General features: G+C 42.5%; 1 protein-coding gene across 3 annotated transcripts in view; it reads left to right on the forward strand.

Moving 5' to 3' along the window:
* The window catches only part of cabin1 (calcineurin binding protein 1), a 589,218-nt gene that overhangs the window by 196,365 nt on the left and 372,854 nt on the right, over positions 1 to 19,999 (forward strand). For all 3 annotated transcript variants that reach the window (XM_041202355.1, XM_041202357.1, XM_041202356.1), the window contains exon 27: positions 12,536 to 13,299. In XM_041202355.1, the coding sequence (XP_041058289.1) occupies positions 12,536 to 13,299 (764 nt within the window). The remainder of the gene's footprint in view (positions 1 to 12,535; positions 13,300 to 19,999) is intronic.

The raw sequence follows: 19,999 nt of genomic DNA on the forward strand, positions 1-19,999 counted from the left end.
CCTTATCCTTTCACCTTTTATCTGAAACATTAGACCCAATTGTCAAGCTGTCAAGTATACTAATTCTTGTGAATTTGCCAAAATTATCAGCTTTAGATTTCTTTAGCTTGAGGAACCTTTGAGCAGGGCAATGAACGCTCATGGAGAAAATTAAGGGACGCTGTGGCAGGGGGACCATATGGTGCGGGGATATTGGGGTCAGGGGAACTGCTAAAGCTGTGGGAGTGGACAAACCGGGGAGAGTGGGTACTGCACATATGCAAAATTTAGAGGCCTGAATTATGGGAAAAAGAGCTCTTGGCATCATGCACCCGGGACAGCGGCTTCAAATACTGGATGATCCTGTGAAATAAGGGATATAAAATAAGAGAGTGAGAGAACGAGGAGGGGACACATTTTATATGACTTTGCTACTTCAGGAATGTGAGAAAGATCTGGCTGGTCCTAAAAGCTGATGCTCTCCAATTGCCCTTTTCTCTCAGATACCTTTCCAAAGCCCACTTAATTGCTTCTGCACTGCCTCCGTGGGAGTGTATTCCAAGCATGATAACCCGTCTGAATTGTTGAATCTAAACAGTGCACCTTCTTTTCTTCTAAATTTGAAGATGCCCCAGTTCTAGAGTTTGTGTTAATCTTGAACAGATTATTAATATTAAATAATGTCTTCCCTGGGCTTCTCTTCCCCAGAATAAACAATCTGACTCTTCACCCCATCTGAATTGGCCAGGTGCATTATGCTCTGTATCAGTTTAGCTGCACTTTTTGACACTGCCTCCAATTTATCTTTTCCACAGCACATAGAAGAATTACACACAATCACCAGGTGTGGCTGTACCCGTGACTTCTACAGACCATTATCACCTCCTGTTGTTGCAGTCTTTTGTTCTGGCTGTACAGCCCAGGATCCAGTTACCTTTCCTTCCAATTTAATGACTAATACTCACTTGCCTTTAAATTGACTCTGTATGTCATAGAGAACAGAACATTAGCTTCTGTCTGTGTTTAGGAAAAACACCGTATCTCTTGCCAACACAATATGGCCACGCTAGATGGCCGCTGATACCCATCTGTGTATGCGCACTGGTCCGTGCATGTGCAGAAATCCAATGACGTCGCTGTTGGAGCCTGCAGCCTGGAACTCAGAGTGGCAGGGGGAAGAATGTAGTCATTGACACTCAGCAACCTAAAATCCACTTACTTAACTGGGATAGTGTGTCAGAATTTAGAAACACTGACCAACGTGACTGCAGTAAAATATCCCATGAGGAAAAGATTTTACTTTCCCGCCTGCAAATCCTTCCCTTCTAACACCCTGTAAAAGGAGTTTCCAAAATCCATACTGTCAGCCCAGGATAGAAATTCAGAAGAGACAACTATTTCTCTAGGTTTGAGTTTGCTGTGTGTAAATCCTCCCCTTCTAAACCCCTGTAAAAGGAGTTTCCAAAATCCATTACTGTCTGTGCTGCACATTTCCCCCTATAAAGATGGCTGTCGCTAATCTGGGTCTACATCAGTATACAATTGCACATGCACGGCATTGGCAGCAAACGTAGCATATATTTTTTTAAAAGCGCAATCCCCTCCCGCTACAGTTCAGGTACTGCAGTTTTCTTAGTAAATATCTGGGTAAATACCTGGGTAATAGTGTTCCCCTAGTATAAATGTTATGTTTTATTTGAGTTGGTTTCCTGTTTCTTTCCTTTCTCTCCTCCTATCTAAAAGGCACATATATATCAATAATTATCCACCAGCCTACACATCCACTTGAAACCTCTCTCTCAGCTGCATTACCAAGATACTTGCATCTTTCCATGGATCCTCTTGTCCATATTGCCACTCCTATACTTAGTTCTGTCTGCCCATTCTGTAAATTCTCTTATTGTAGTTTAATCCTAGATCAATGCTCTGGTTTTGGTAGTTTGCTTTTATTTCTATTGCATCACATTTTTTTTACTCAGCTATAAAAATATTCCAGTTCCCCAAACTTGTTTGTATTAGTACATAAAAAAAACTTGGCTTTTCCATCTCCACTATCTTCTCTACTGTCTCATAACATTTACTTGCAACCACTCTTCTTTGTGGACCTGGCTTTGCTCCTGAGCTACTCTTAGTAATTGAAGAGAAAAATATCTAATATGCACCACCTTGTCCATGGAGTCTTTCTTTACATATGGAATTTAAACTACATTTTAAAAAAAATGAGAAGAGCATGTTTTCATAGGTGATTCAACATTCTTTCTCATTTGTTCAAATTTCAGGAATTGTCATTACCTGCAAGGTGAGGCAGCACTTAGAACTTTGGACAGACAGTTGATCCTGCAACATTTTGCTATGTCCAAAAGCAGAATTTCAGTCGTTCTTCTGTTGATGAATTCTGTTGCTTAGCATAATATGACTGTGTATCAGTTTTGCTATTCTTAAGTGTTAACTTTTCTGCACTTTCTCAATCTACGTTTGACTGTCTTTCTGGCACTAGAAGGTTGTAGGCTCAGTCCTTACCAGGATTTGGGTGCGTAAGATTTTCAGCCATTTCGTGCAATACCGAAGGAGTGCCGCATTGTCTGATGTCATCAATGTGATGAGATGTTACATTGAGGATGAATTCTGATCGTTCAAATATACATGAAAGATTCCATGTCACTATGTCCATAAAACCTAGTGCTTGGTTTGTTGATTTTATTTCTAGAGGGATAGAATTGAAAAGTAGGGAAGTCACGCTAAACCTGTATTGAACCGTGGTTAGATCACACTTAGAGTACTGAAATAGTTTTGGTCGGCATTTTTTAAAAAGGATACAGAGGCACAGGAGAGGGTGCAAAGAAGATTTACAAGGATGATACCAGAAATACATGAATGCAGATTCAACAACACTCAGGCAGCTCAACACCATCCAGGACAAAGCAGCCCGCTTGATTGGTACCCCGTCTGCCACCTTAAACATTCACTTCTTCCATCACTGATGCACAGAGGCAGCAGTGTGTACCATATACACGATTCACTGCAGAAACTCACCAAGGCTCTTTTAACAACATCTTCCAAACCTGCAACCTCTGACACCGAGAAGGGCAAGGGCAGCAGACACATGAGAATGCCACTATCTGCAAGTTCCCCTCCAAGCCACACACCATTCTGACTTGGAACCATATCGCCGTTCCTTCACTGTTGTTGGGTCAAAACCTTGGAACACCCTTGCTAACAGCACCATGGGTGTAACTACACCACATGGACTGCAGCGATTGAAGAAGGCAGCTCACCACCACTTTCTCAAGGGCAATTAGAATGGGCAATAAATGCTGGCCTAGTCAGCGACACCGAAATCCTGTGAATGAATACATTTTAAAAATGCATGGGTATAGATATCAGGTTAGGTCTCCTCTCTTGAAAAAAAAAGGCTGAGAGGTGACTTAATAAAGGTCTTTAAAATTATGAAAGATTTTGATAGTGGATACAGAGAGCGCATTTCCTCTTATGGGCGAGAGCAGAACTCGAGACCATCAATATAATGTAGTCACCAAGAAATCCAAAAGGGAATTCAGAAACTTCTTTACTCAGAGTGGTGAGAATGTGGAACTCGCTATCACAGTGAGTGGTTGAAGTGAATAGTGTGGATGCTGCTGCCTGTAGCTACTCCTACCAGGAGATCTGCTGTCATGGTATGTCACCCTTGTCTGTTTTGTGACATCCTCTCACGTCCACTGTAGCTCTTCTGCAACAGCTGTGTGACATCCGTCATCCAACAATACCAAGGTCGACCCCTCTGTCTGCTGCCCTTGAATTTACCACCCAGAGATCTCTGTAGCTTTTCAGCTCTGATCAAATGGCCGAAATACTGACATTTTCTTTCGCGATGTCACTTTTTAGAGTTCTTTTTGCTCTTGCAATTTTATGGCCTGTACATTGAATTTTAAGCAAATGTCTTAGCACCCACATTTCAAAGATCTCTATTTTTTTCCAAGATCTTTACTTATTCTCCAGGTGTCTGATGCATACAGGAAAGTGGATAGAATGTGGATGTGAATTTTTTCCTTGTTACAGATGTGTGTTTTCTTATAGTTAACACATTGTTCATCTTCACAAAATTATTTCTGGCTATGGGGAGACGATGGCATGGTGGTATTAGTAATCTAGAGACCCAGCGCAATGCTCTGGAGACTTGGGTTCGAATCCTGTCATGGCAGATGAATCCAATAAAAATCTGGAGTTAAAAATCTAACAATGACCATGAATATCATTGTTGATCATTGTAAATACCCATCTGGTTCACTAATGCCTTTTAGGGAAGGAACAATCTTTGCTAAGTATCTAGAAATAAGCAAGAACATATGCTTCACAGACTGACTATGAATAAGCATTCAATCGTGTTTACCACCAAGTGCTAATATACATGTTGCTGAAATGTGATATTGACAATAAAGGTGTAGTATAGATATGATATGGAAAGAGGCTTGAGTGGCATGGAATGGTTGGGCCAAATTACTTGTTTCTGTGCTATATATGCTATGTATCCACTACTTAAAAAAACAGAAAATTTTCCTTCAGCCTGCATCACTAATAACAATGCCTCGCTATCTACAAAATAACGCCCATGCATGGCTATAAAAAGTGACCAGGCTAATGCCTTGATTGCTTCAAAATAATTGAATGTAAATAAAGCACTTTGGGATCTTTCTCATGTAAATTCTTTCAAACGTAGAGGGAAGCTTTAATTAAAACTTTTGTGTTTTAGTTTTGGTTTAGCACAGAGTGGAAAACATGCCATCAAAGCTTCACTGTCCTGAGATTGGTTCTTTCCAAGCTAATGGTATCTGGTGTCAGCCCACAAGTTATTGCATATAATGCTCAATTCCAATGGCTGTTTCATTAGTGATCATGCCTGTGTTTTGACCTTATGGAACTCTTGAACATTTGACAGATCTTTTGCCATTGTTTTTAATATCACCAAAACTTTTGGCAGGGTCTGACAACTTACCATCAGTGAGTTCCTACTAAAGCTATGTTAATGCCTCTCTATTTTATTCCTGGAACTTTGTGACTGTGCTCTAGTTGACTCCTTCTTCTTCTTCACTTGTCTGAATGAAGGCAAGTCTGACCCACAGTACTGAGACCTTGACCATGGGTAGGACAAGGAGACAGGTTCCGAATCCACTCCAGTGGAATGGGGATCAAACCTTGTGCTGTTGGTACCAATGTGACCCACACTGACCATCCAGCCAAATGAGCCAACCAGCCCCCGCGAGGAGTCAGAGTTACAGTGGCAACATGTCCTTTTACATGCATGTTGTAGCCCAGAGCTATGAATAGTGATGGTAGAGGCTCCAATTTTCTTGCCATCACATGGCGGGGAACCTCTCCCATTCTTACTGCCTGCCATTGGCAGGTGTTGGAAGGATTTTCAAGTTGATAAGCAACTTGTTTGGCCAAGTTATGAATGCACCTTCCTTGGTATTGGATCATTCTCTGTCCACTTTTCTCATTAACTCCAGGTTCCTTAGAGTTCTCTGCTTTCTCTCTCTTCTCAGCTTCGCTCTTTTCTACCTCCCTGCCCTCGGCCTCGCTCTATTTTGCCTCTCCGCCCTCGGCCTTGCTCTATTCTGGCTCTCCACCCTCTGCCTCATCCTTTTCATCAATTTGGTCAGGTCGGATTTTTCAAAATTACATGTGAGAAACATACATGTGATAGTTACTCACCAATACAGTTACTGTAAGAAGCATCTGCTTTTTTTTGTAAGTTATTGGTTTCGTACCATTTGTAGTGATTCTGCAACTGGTATGAAGTTGAAATGTGTCATAGTACCTAGCTTTGGCAAGTAATGTGAGCAAATTAATTTGATACTGTTTTGCTGCAGATTCTTATTGGTGTAATATGCAAACTTTGAATCAGAAGCAAAATGTGCAGTACAACTGGCCTATAGCATTGCTCATCATGTATAATATTTCTACTCTTGGCTGTAATTATGTGCTGTGTGGTCATCCATTTGGTCCTTTGCCTTGTTTGTTTGGGTGAGACATTTTGTCTATGTACTTAAATATTTTCCTTCATTTTTGATGAATTGCATGTAACAGCATTTAAGGTGAACCTTATGTCGCACAGGAGTTTGGTTCTACAGATCAGATTTTGTGGTGTTCAGCTTTTATTAGAATTACACAAAATAAGATTAACTTGATAGTTGTGTCCCTTGTTGGCTGTGTTTGATGTAGTTGCCGCATGCATACCGTGCATGTAATTGGTAAGATTCCACAGTTACACTAATATTTGTGTTTCATGACTGGCGTGTTGGTGGGAGGATAGAAGCCATGTTTCGTCATAGTGCTCTGGCCATCATGATGTGAGGCAGCCTTGAGGGACCAGCTGATCTTTTCCTACCTGCCAATTCTGTAGATCCTGTGTGCAGTCAGTGTGGCACAGTTTTTGTAATATGCATCATGTATGTAGTCAGTATTGTTGTAGCAAATGTACCTTGCCTACATTGAGATTCCAGTGTTTACAATCTATTACAGGTTAAGACAGTGGCGTACTCCACTCGAATCTCAGCTGCAGTAAGCAAGCCTAAGAATATGTTCCATACTGCAGGATTGTAGTAATAAAGTGTGAGAAATTAAATTATGATTGGAGGAAAAACTGACTTGAGATTGAAGCTACTAGGGAGAGGGGTTGTTGGTGGGGGTGGTTGAAGAAGTAAACAGTATGCAAGTTTAATGTGAATGAAACAATTGTCAGGGATTATCAAAGGAAGGAGGATAGAAGGAGTTCAAGTGTCTGATAGAAGTTTCTGACAAATGGTAAGAAAAGCAGTCAGTTGTGTTAAAATCCAGCTACAAACAGTACTGTGGGGAAAAAAAACTTGCATTTATGTAACATCTCTCACCCTCAGGATATCCTAGAAAATTTTGTAGCCAATGAATTACAATTGAAGTGTGGCCACTACTGTTAAAGGTGAACACAGCTGACACACAACAACATCCTAAAACAACAAATGAGATAAATGACCAGTGAGTCTATTTTAGTAATGTTAGATGAGGGAAAAGTGTTGGCCAGGACATTGGAAGAGCTCCCCGTTCTTTAAATAGTGCCATGGAATAAAATCTTTTACATCCACTAGTACACTAAGAAAATGAAGATAAGCTTGCCCACTCATGGTTTAAATTTATGGAGTACATTGCATATGTGGAGTGTATACGCCCAGATGTGAATGGATCAAACGCTCTAATTTCTGATACTCCTGAAGGCAGATGGAAAGTGTCAGTCTTCAAAATATTGAGAATAGTATTAAAGTGTTAATCTGGCCAGCAAGTGTGAGGTGGTGCACTTGGGCAGGACAAACAAGGCACGGGAATACACGATGAATGGTAGGACCCTGGGAAGTACCGAGGATCAGCGAGACCTTGATGTGCATGTCCACCGATCCCTTAAGGTAGTGGGACAGGTAGATAAGGTGGTTAAGAAGGCATATGGGATACTTGCCTTTATTAGCCGAGGCATAGAATATAAGAGCAGAGAGGTTATGCTGGAACTGTATAAAAGGCTGGTTAGGCCACAGCTGGAGTATTGCATGCAGCTCTGGAACCCGCATTATAGGAAGGATGTGATTACACTAGAGAGAGTGCAGAGGAGATTTACCAGTATGTTGCCTGGGCTGGAGAGTTTTAGTTACGAGGAGAGATTGGATGGACTGGGGTTATTTTCCCTGGAGCAGAGGAGATTGAGGGGGGACCCGATTGAGGTGTATAAAGTTATGAGGGGCATAGATAGGGTAGACAGGAAGGAACTTTTCCCCTTGGCGGAGGGATCAGTAATCAGGGGGCATAGATTTAAGGAAGGGGCAGGAGGTTTAGAGGGGATGTGAGGAAGAATTTTTTTCACCCAGAGGGTGGTGGGAATCTGGAACTCTCTGCCTGAAAGGGTGATAGAGGCAGAAACCCTCAAAACATTTAAGAAGTATTTGGATATGCACTTGCAATGCCATGGCATACAAGGCTATGGGCCTAGTGCTGGAAAATGGGATTAGAATAGTTAGGTATTGTTTGACTGGCGCAGACTCGATGGGCCGAAGGGCCTTTTTGTGTGCTGTAGACCTCTGACTCTATGACTCAAGAATGATGTCATAAGACTGCCCTGGCTGTAAACCAACTAGCTTCTTGTGGTGTTGTTGGAAATAAGTTAAAACCAAGGATAATTTATGCCTGAAGATTCCCCTAATGAATGGATGACCGGAACTAATGTAGTAATAAAGAATATGCCCATCATTGGACCAAAGGAAGGACAGATGTTCCTCAGTGCTGTTGGTATTGAGTTCAAAAGTAGTTGGTTAAAAATCTATTTTTATATGTAAAAATGTATTTTAAGCATGCCACCAATAGTGCACTAAATGTTTAATAGGAAATTATAATTACCTTCTAAATACCTGACCACATGACTATACTTTCCACGTAAGCCTGGATGGTGAATGTTGGTGACCAGTTTGGTGGCAGTAAGGTATGCAACTCAGCTGGAATCTGTTTCTTTCTGACATCCTCATGCATTTGCTTTGGGCAATGTGGTTGGTGGGGAGGGACAGGCTTCTTAGATAGAGGTTGGGAGCAGAAACACAGGGCGATTTCCTTATCCGGAGTTGGCAAGTCCTGAAAACCATTATATCACTTTCTCTTCCCTTCCCAAGTTGCTACTGCAGCTAAGATCCGGAAACTGAGCACAGATGGGATCAAACTTCAGATTTTCCGGGACTCTGGCTCAGCACCATTTAAACATTGAGTTGTTAGAAGGGATCTGAAGAAAACTTGTAAGAAAATACACAATGTTTCAGGAAGTTAAAAAATGTGAAATTAAGCCAAGTAATGTGAAACCTCAATTATGTCATAGTACAAGAGGACAGGTGAATAATAACAGCTTGTATTTGTACAGTAGCTTTAATCCAGGAACTTGTCCCAAGGCAGTTCACAGGAGTGTTATCAAACAAAAGTTGATACAGAGCTGCACAAGGAGATTTTAAAGCAGAGACATAGATTTTAATGAGCATCTTAAAGTAAGGAAGAGAGGTTAAGGGAGAGAATTCTAGAGCTTAGGGCCTCAGCAGTTGAAGGCACGGTTGCCAATGGTGAAGTGATTAGAATCAGGAATGTGCAGGCGGTCAGCGACGGAGGAGCAGAGATATATATATGGGAGGGTTGGGTGGCTGCAGGAGATTATAGGGAAAGGGAGGGCCAAAGCTGTGAGTGATTTGAAAATAAAAGTGAGAATTTTAAAATTGAGGTGCTGCTTAATGCAGAGCTAATGTCGGTCAGTGAGCATAGGGTAATGGGTGAATGGCAGTTGATGTGACACAGCCAGCAGAGTTTTGGATGACCTCAAGTTTGCAAAAGGTGCAACGTGGAAGGCTGGCCAGGAGTGACTTGAAATAGTCAAGTTTAGAGGTAACAAAGGCAGAGATGAGAGTTTCAGTACCACATGAGCTGAGGCAGATCCGGGTAACATTACTGAGGTGAAAATAGTGTAGTGCTGATGTAGATATATGGTTGGAAGCTCATCTTGGATCCAATTATGACAACAAGATTGTGAACAGTCTGGGTCAGTCTTGGAGTTGCCAAGGAGAGGAATGGAGTTGGTGGCTAGGTAACGGAGGGCGGAGGCACCAAAGACAATGGTATAATTTGAAGAAAAGCAGGGGAGTGCTCTCAGTGTCCTGGCTGGCATTTATTCCTCAACCAACTAAGGTAACAATCACTAAGAACAGATTATCTGGTTATGAATTAATTTCTTCTTTGTGGATCTTACTGTGCATGAACCAGCTGGTCTACTTGCTTATGTACTTAAAAATAATTAATTAAATGAGAAGCATCCCATATTAACAGGAGGACTTGATAAAGTCCTTTATAAACGCAAACTCTTTTTTCCTTCCTAATACTTTCTAGAGTGCTCTGCTAACAGAGAATGTTCCATTTTCCTGTGTGGCTTTGACACCTCGATTCGAGGCTGGGATTTGAGATCTGCCTCTGAATTAAAGTCTGATGAGCAAAAGTGTTGGGCTCATAATTGACTGGTTTCATTTGAATTTGAGTGCTTTGGTCTTCCGAGTATTTAATTGGATCAACTATACTGGATGTTAGACAATTTTAGAGACAGTGGAGGGATTGACAGGTGATGATGAAGTAGAACTTAATGTCTTCATTATACATGTGGACATAGATGCTGTATTTTCGGATGATGTCACTGAGGGCAGCATGTAGATGGAAAATAGGAGTGGGCCAAGGATAGGTCCTTGGGGGCGCCAGACATAATGGTGCAAGAGTGGAAGTTGGAACAATTTCAGTTGACCGTTTTGGCTATGATATGCTTAGTTAACAATAGAACCAAGAAAGGGCAATTCTGTTGAGGTGGATTCTGGCGGAGGATGTTGTGGTCAACTCTGTTGAAGGCTGAAGGCAGATCGAGAAGGATGAGGAGGGATAGTTGTCATGGACATAGTCACTAAGAATGCCACTTATGATTTTGATAATGGCAGTTACAGTACTGTAGTGGAGATGGAAACCTGATTGATAGATTCAAACATAGAATTGTGGGCAAGATGGGTGTGGATTTGGGAGAATGCAACATGACCAAGGATTTTTGAGAGGAAAGGGAGATTGGGGTGGTAGCTGGAAAGGATGGAGGGGTCAATACCATATAATTTCAACACATTGAGATTTCTGCACCTGACCATTACTATTCATTTAGAATCTCCAGTACCTGTCTTTTTCTCTCCAAGAGTTGCCTGCATTTACTACATGGACCATTGTAATTTGTTCTTGAACCTGTCTGATTTGGCCTGCAAACTGTGGTAGCTCACCTCCTTTGGCAGAGCAATCCTAAGAGGCAGCCTGTGGGGGCCAAGTGTGACTTGAGCTCATTTAATCCTCATTTAAGTCCAATCCTTGTCTTTACACATGCCAAACTTCAGTATTTCGAATCTTTAATGTTCTGGCTTGGAGAACTGGAAAAGGGAACCTGGCTGGTTGGCCAAAATTCATCAAGCAGTAAGCAGTCCACAGCCCTGGGCATTTTAAATACCTAAAGCTCTCAAGTTTTGGTTGGGGAGGGGAAAAGGATGATAGTTTTGCTGATTGCTCTACATGGCAAGGAGGTCACAATTAGATTATGTGGAAGCCTTACTTTCCTGGTTTATGGGGGACCTTGCTTTGTGCTGGGTCCTCCATTATGCAGATCATTCTTTTAGCCTGAAGCTTATACCTTTGTTTATGGGGCCTCGAAATATTGGTAAAGGTCAATTCGTGGATTGGTCACATATCAAGCTGCCCACCCCACTCCAAAAGGTCGCTATTGTAGTTCTAAAGTACACTAATGACATTCTGGTGGCCTTATGCTTCCCTCATTGACGTGCTGTCAGCATGCAGAACAATAAAGCCTCGTGTCATAGGGGTTTTCTGTTTCATTTTGATGAGCCCAGTGATATCTAAACATCTGTTCTCAACAGCGCGTCCTCATTGGTGGATGTAGGATTTTATCCGTCAGTGAGCAGTGCTGAGAACAGGTGATTCTTGAAAACACACACACACACACACACACACACACACACACACACACACACACACACACACACAAACACACACACAGATTTTCACTTTCCCCCTCCACCCCATTCCTGTAAAGGGGCTGTTAAAATAAGGGTAGCAATTTACCCCTGTGATTCTACTGCTTCCCTGTCAGATCATGACATTAAACTGCTCTTTGAAGTATGTGAGCAGGACTCTTCAGGGAGGCATTCTAACTTTAGTCTAAGACAAGTGGGGGGAGGAGCAGTGACGGTTTCCTTGTCAGGACGGACCTATTGGGAACAAAAACAGAATTACCTGGAAAAACTCAGCAGGTCTGGCAGCATTGGCGGAGAAGAAAAGAGTTGACGTTTCGAGTCCTCATGACCCTTCGACAGAACTTGAGTTCGAGTCCAAGAAAGAGTTGAAATATCGGGAGTTGGATCATGAGTCACAGAGGCCCAAGCAGATAAGCTTTTTTTAAATGGCTATAGCTCAGCGGTCAGACTCTTGCCTCAAGAAAGAAGGCCCTGGGTTCAAGTCGCACTCCAGAGCACATAATCTAGGCTGACACTAGTGTAATACTAACCGAGTGCTACATGATCAAAGGTGCCATCTTTCAGATAAGTCGAGGCCCTGTTTGCCCCCTCAGGTGATATAAAAGATCCATGATATTGGATAAGGAGAATAGGGGAGTTCTCCATGGTGTCCTGGCCAATATTCTTTGACCATGTTTAGGTACACCGAACTGGCATACAGACATTGGGCTACAGCAGAATGAGTGAATTGGCCCTGAAGAAGCCAAGACTGTATAACAGGCAATTGGTTGAAGTCACAGAATCACTTTGATTGAGGTTTTACTTCAACATATCCAGGTACAGCTGAGTACAATCTACATTCAAACCTAACCAGAACTTTGTTATGTCAAGGCATCACTGTTTCGAATATGCAACACATTGTGTCAGAGATCATTCTGCAGCCAATAATGGAAGCTATTTTTGTTTTTTTCCAGAGAGAAGTCAAGACAGTGTGATTTTGGTACTCTCTGATTCTAACTCAACACAGGACATCTTCACCGATGCAGCCAGCTCTCAGGACAGCAGCAGGAAGATTCACTCTGGGAAAGGCAGCCCCTCGTCTTCCTCAACCGTGGAGGCAACTGTGTTGTCCACAGAGAGCCGTGGAAAACTGGAAGAAGAGGACTTAGTGGCTCGAGTTTCTTCTAAGGATTGTAAAGGAGGCAGTGTAGAAATCACTGAAGCCATAGATGCTTTGACTTTGAGATTGGCAGAGCGCACAGCTCACAGGGTGCCCATGGAGGCAGCTGTGCTGTCCAGGGAGAATTATAGGAAGTTGGAGGAAGAGGACTCAGTGGGACGTATTTGCACTGAGCTCTGTAGAGGAGGCAGTGTGGAGATCACTGAAGGAATAGATGCTTTGGCTTTGAGATTGGCAGAACAAGCAGGAGCAAAATTGCACACAGATACGCAGTGTCAAACTAGCACCATTACTGCTATTAATGTCACTCCCACCAGGGCCACCTCCTCATCTCTGTGTGACTCAAAAAAGAAAGCAACTGATCCATCAGGAGACACGAAAGACACATACAGATTGGAGGATCTCCCTCAGAGCCTGCCAGGAGATGAGAGGGAGCAGCGTCGAGTCCTAACTGAACAGTGTATTAGAGCCCTGCATCTGTGTCTCAGTCGATTCCCTCAGCACTATAAGAGTCTCTACAGATTGGCTTATCTGTACATATATAGTAAAACGCACAAGGTAAGTGACTGTCATCCTTCCTCCTTTTGCATACCTTATTCAGCTTTATAAATAGCTGCTTGAGATGATAAACTGAGAGTGTGAAGGGTTGTGGATGATAGAAGGAATGTGAAGGAGTATGAAAAAGGATAAGATCGTGAACCATTGATATCAGTGGTGGGGGAGAATAGGAATTTCAGTGGTTGATTTGAGATTCTGTCTTTAAATATGTGCAAATTCTTTCACTGTCCTAGCAGTGCCAATTTCAAAACTCAATACTTGGAAGAGAATGAATATTTTTTTGCTTGGTAATATTTTATCAAGAGCAATTGCTGTTAGCCTTTTTGAAGGAATTGAGTGAGAGCTACTAAACTTGGCCATGTGACAGAAATTAGGGTTAAATTCAGCTATCTTTTTGGGCTGATTTTAAATCAACATGCTTCTGGGGAGTTAAAAACATTATGGCCAGGATTTTATGGCTCCACCACAGCATGTCTCTCTCCACACCCCCTCCCCCCCCAACAAGCGGATGCGGCGAGTCATTTAAATCTTCATTCAATTCAGCAGGACCGTAATATCCTGCCGGAAGGGAGAGGCAGTAAAATCCTGGCCTATCAGTTATTGCTCTGATTTGCTGTCCCACTGCAATGTTTCAATAGCAATGCTCCCTTCAGCCAGTTTTGTAGTATTGAAACAGCCCAGCAGAATTACAAACAGCAGAGGGGACAATGGCTGGTCATTAGAATATTGGAGGGATGAAGTGCACATAAAATCAGAAAAATTACAGCACAAAAGGAGGAAACCACTTAGCCTATTGTTTTATAATTAGAGTGATGAATTCTAATCATGTTCCCCTGATTTTTCCCTCCATTTTTCTCAATCACTACTTGCTGTTAAACGGATGCTGTGCAGCGGTCACACTGCAGCTTAAGGGCCTGGAAACAGAGAATGGGTGACCACCAGGCAGTCCAAGAGAACTAAGCAGGTAGTGCAGGAGTCCCCTGGGGTCCTGCTCATAAATTGATTTTCCATTTTGGAAGCTGGTGAGGGTGCTGGTTCCTCAGAGGAGTGCAATCAGAGCCAAGCTTGTGGCACCACCAGTGGCTTCAGCTGTACAGGGGGGGGAGGAAGAAGAAAGGAAGAGCTATAGTGATAGGGGATTCGTTGGTTAGGGGAACAGAGAGGCATTTCTGTTGCCATAGACGTGACTCCAGGATGGTATGTTGCCTCCCTGGTGCCAGGGTCACAGATGTCTCAGAGCGGCTGCAGGACATTCTGTTGGGGGAGGGTGATCAGCCAGAGGTCGTGGTCCACATTGATACCAATAACTTAGGCAGGAAGAGGGATGTGGTCCTGCAATCAGAATTTCGGGAGCTGGGTAGAAAATTAGCAAGCAGGACCTCAAATGTAATAATCTCCGGATTGCTCTCAGTGCCATGTGCCAGTGAGTACAGAAATAGAAGGATAAGGCAGATGAATGCGTGGCTGGAAAGATGGTGCAGGAGGGAGGGCTTTAGATTCCTGAGACACTTGGACTGACTCTGGGGGAGATGCACCTATATAAGCCAGACGGGTTGGATCTGAACAGAGCTGGGACTGAGTTCCTTGTGGGGTGTTTTGCTAGTTCTGTTGGGAGGGCTTTAAACTAACCCAGCAGGGGTGTGAGAAACAAGAAAAAATATTAGAGAGAAATTCCAGGGTACAAAATACTGGGAGGGACAGATAGCACTAGCATAGAGAATAGTAAGTTAATAGTTAAAGTCGGGGTAAGGGAGAAAGTAACAAAATCTAAATCGGGGTTACAACGCATGTAAGTAAATGCACGGAGTATAGTAAATAAGATTGGGGAGTTACAGGTGCAGATTGCCACATGGAAATATGATGTTGTGGTGATAACAGAGCCCTGGCTCAAGGAAGGGTGGAACTGGCCTTAGGAGCAAGGTGTTCAGAAGAGATAGGAAAGGGAGAAAAGGAGGAGGGGTGGCGGTAATGGTTAAGGAGAGCGTTGCAGTGCTGGAGAAAGAGGATGCCCCAGAGGGTTCAAGGACAGAATCAATTAGTCTAGAGCTAAGGAACAAAAAGGGTGAAATTACATTGTTTGGTGTAGTCTATAGACTGACAAATAGTGAGAACGACGTAGACAAATCTGCAAGGAAATTACAGAGATATGTAAGCATTATAGAGTAGTTATGTTGGGGGACTTTACCACTGTCCCAGTCTACATTCAGGTAATTAATGTGTTATGACCAATGCAGTTGGTAAAGCTGAGTTATTTAAAAATCCCAAAGGAAAATTTTAAACAACTGTCATAACCTATAATTTTAAGTGTTATGTTTGAGATGTGACTCTAAATTCAGGAATCAGACCACCGGTTCTTGAGATTTTACATTAAACTAAATGAAACATTTTATTAATTTGCACAGGTTAAAATATATATACACATGGCTTCAAATTACTACTATCATAACTTGTAACAAATTCCCAAACTAATCTCCATTTAAGGCAACGGCAACCCATAGACTTAACCAGACACCAGGCAAAGCATTTTCACCGTACGAGTTCAAAATTAGGTTCTTTTCACTTTGGTTCCTGTGGAGCCATTTGGAGGCTTATAGCTGCCTTTTGATCCAACATTGCCTCTGCTCTGCACACCCAAAAACTGCTAAAATTATACCTACCACTGCCTGTTGAATGTAAATTCTCATTGTTTCACCAGCCTCTTCTAACAATAAAACCCCTTTCATAGTACCAATTTTATTAGTAATATAAACATATTGCTTGGTATCTGCTAGATAGGCATCAGTTTTCACCCTACTTTTTTAATGCTTTATTCAAAAAATGCAAATACACTCTATCTCTATTATATCAAAACCAGTACACATCAAAGCACCCAGACTAGCTGGCTTTAATCCAACTATGGCACACCCACAGACTAAACCTTTATTTTAAATTAAAAATATTTTCCAATAATATGATATACATTAATAGCTTCATGACATAGTGTAAAAAGCAGAGAGGGGCAAAAGTTCCAAGGTTGTGTTCAGGAGAATTTTCTACAGCAGTATGTGTCCAATCTAACAAGAAAAGATGCACTGTTGGACTTGGTTCTTGGAAATGAGGCGGGCCAAGTAGATGAAGTGTCAGTGGGGGAACATTTAAGAGACAGTGATCCTTGTATTGTACGTTTTAGGATGATAGAAAAGGACGATAGGCAATCCAGAGTAAGAACACTTAACTGGACAAGAGCTGATTTTGATGGGGCAGGAACAGATAGACTAGAACGAAAGATTGGCAGGGAAAGCTGTAGCTGAACAATGGGCTACCTTCAAAAAAGAATTGGTTCGAGCATAGCCAAGGTATATTCCATCAAAAGGAAAAGGTAGGACAAACAAATCCAGAGCTCCCTGGATGAAAAAGGAGATTGAAATTAAGATGCAAAAGAAAAAGTGTGCTTATGACAGGTGTCAGGTAGAAAATACAATTCAGAACCAGGAGGAATACAGAACGTTCAGAGGGGAGGTGAAAAAGCATATTAGAGAAGCGAAGAGGGATTATGAGAGAAGACTGGCAGCCAACATATAGGGGAATCCCAAAGTCTTCTGTAGACATATAAATAGTAAAAGGGTGGTAAAAGGAGGAGTAGGGCCAACTAGGGACCTAAAAGGGAATTTACACATGGACGAAGGGGCCATGGCTGAGATATTAAATGAATACTTTGCATCCGTCTTTAACAAGGAAGTAGATGTTACCTAGGCCATGGTGACAGATGAGGAAACTGTCACTAAAAGGGTTCAAAATTGATCAGGAGGAAGTGTTGGATCAACTGTTGTTACTTAAAGTTGACAAGGCACCAGGACCGGACGAGATGCACCCAAGGATATTGAAGGAAGTGAGTAGAAATTTCAGGGCACTAACCATAATCTTTCAGTCTTCCCTAGACTCGGGGGTGGTCCCCAACGACTGGAGAATTGCAAACATTATGCCCTTGTTCAAAAATGGTTGTAAGGATAAGCCCAACAATTAAAGACCAGTCAGTTTAACTTTGGTGGTGGGCAAGATTCTAGAAACAATTATTCAGGATAGAATTAGTAGTCACATGGAAAAATATGGGTTGATAAGGATGAGCCAGCATGGATTTCTAAAGGGGAAATCGTGTTTAACTAACTTGCTGGAGTTTTTTGAAGAAGTAACAGAAAAGGTCGATGAGGGTAATGCTGTTGATGTGATGTACATGAACTTTGAAAAGGCATTTGATACAGTGTCACACAACCGACTTTTGAGAAAAGTTATAGCTCGTGGAATAAAAGAGACAGGAGCAACGTCGATACCAAATTGGCTGAAAAATAGGAAGCAGAGAGTAATGGTCAATGGATGTTTTTCGGGCTGGAGGAAGGTTTGTAGCGGAGTTCCCCAGGGGTCGGTGTTGGGACCCTTGCTTTTCCTGATGTATATTAATGATCTGGATCTTGGTGTGCAGGGGACAATTTCAAAGTTTGTGGGTGATATGAAGCTTGAGAGTGTTGTGAACTGTGAGGAGGATGGTGTGGAACTTCAGGAGGACATAGACAAGTTGGTGGAGTGGGCAGATAAGTGGCAGATGAAGTTCAATGAGGAGAAGTGTGAGGTGATGCATTTTGGTAGGAAGAACACGAACAGACAATATAAAATGAGTGAAATTTTGAAAGGGGTGCAGGAGCAGCAAGACTTGGGTTTATATGTGCATAGGTCATTGAAGATGGCAGGACAGGTGGAGAGAGCAGTCAACAAAGCATATAGTGTCCTGGGTTTATTAATAAGGGCTTAGAGTACAAGAACAAGGAGGTTATATTGAATTTATATAAGACCCTTGTTAGACCTTAGCTGGAATATTGTGTACAGTTCTGGGCACCATATTGTAGGAAGGATGTGAGCACATTAGAGAGGGTGCTGAAGAGGTTTACAAGAATGGTTCCAAGGATGAGAAACTTCAGCTATGAGGATAGATTGGGGAGGTTGGGACAGTTCTCCTTGGAGTGAAGAAGGCTGAGAGTAGATTTGATAGAGATGCTCAAAATCATGAGGGGGCTGGACAGAGTGGGTAGGGAGAAGCTGTTCCCACTCATAAAAGGATTAAGAATGAGATGGCACGGATTTAAAGTGATTTGCAAAAGAAGCAAGTGTGATGTGAGAGAGAGAACTTTTTCATACACAATGAGTGTTTCAGGTCTGGAATGCACTGCCTGGAAGTGTGGTGGAGACAGGTTAATTTGAGGCATTCAACAGGACATTAGACCATTATTTGAATAGAAACAATCTATAAGGGTACGGGGAAAAGGCAGGGCAAAGGCACTAGGTCATAATGCTGATTTGGAGAGCAGATGCAGAGATGATGGACGAATGGCCGCCTCCTGTGTCGTTAAGATTCTGTGATTGTAAGATACGTCTGTTTGAAAGTCTAGTTTTAGTACACAATCTTGATTCTAATTCCCATCAGTTGAACTTGCCTGGAAGTGCTAAAGCAGACACCACCAGGTGGAGCACTCAAGTGCTGATTGGACACCATTTTCATGGAACAGTATATGCGACCTCTACACATCCACTTTCACTGAAGGAGTGGAATGTACTGGCTGATACACAGCAGCATGTATGAAGAAGGCTCAGGACAGTGAGGGAGAAGGTGGGCAGGTTCGCAGACATGGCCCTGGAGGCCCTGGTGGAGGAGGTCTAGAGAAGGAGGGAGGTCCTTATCAAGATTGGGAAAGGATGCCACCATCCTGCTCCCCTCTCCTGCACTGCAGCAGCTGGTGCTGCCCACTGGCCTCACCTCACCCTGACTAAAGGGGGGGAACCCTCAGTAAGATGCCCATGACCAAGCATTCCCTTTTCTTCTGGTGATTACTAGAAGGCCTCCAGTAAGATAGTGTAGTATTCACCTTCTTTCAGTGAAATCCTCAAGAGAATTTCCAGAATAAAAGCTGATAGTATTGGTAAAGTCTCCCAATGCTTTTAAAAGTTCTCTTCAAACCTCCAGCAACTTAACAGCACCTAGGGTACCATTCATAGCTGAAGCGTTAAATCCTTTACCAAGAATGGCGTCTTGTGCTAAGTGTAGGCTAAATGGGAATTTCTCTGCTTAAGACCCCAATCTTGGCCATGTGGAGGCTCTTCAGCATTTAAAGTATCCAGAAAAAAATCATCCACAAATAGTTCAAAAGCTATCTGTGTGGAATGTACTCTGGGTGGGGATTTCAACGTCCATCACCAAGAGTACGTCAGTAATACCACCACTGACCGGGCTGGCCGAGTCCTAAAGGACATAGCTGCCAGACTGGGCTTGTAGCAGGTAATGAGAACTAACACTAGGGAAAAGCATACCTTACCTTGTCCTCAACACCTACCTGTCATAGATGCATCTGCCCGTGACAGTATTGGTAGGAGTGACCACCACACAGTATAGGTGGAAACAAAGTCCTGTCTTCACACTAAAGACATTCTCCATTATGTTGTGTGGCACTATCATTATGCTAAATGGGATAGACTCAGATACAGATCTAGCAGCTCAAAATTGGGCATCCAGGAGGTACTGTGGGCCATCAGCAAAGCAGAATTATGTTCAATCATAATCTCTAACATCATAGTCGCATATTCCTCACTGAAGCCAAGGGGCCAACCCTGATTCAATGAAGAGTGCAGGAGAGCATGCCAGGAGCATCGCCAGGCATACTTAAAAATGAGGGATACA

Source organism: Carcharodon carcharias, chromosome 13 (assembly GCF_017639515.1).
Source record: "Carcharodon carcharias isolate sCarCar2 chromosome 13, sCarCar2.pri, whole genome shotgun sequence".
NCBI lineage: Eukaryota > Metazoa > Chordata > Chondrichthyes > Lamniformes > Lamnidae > Carcharodon > Carcharodon carcharias.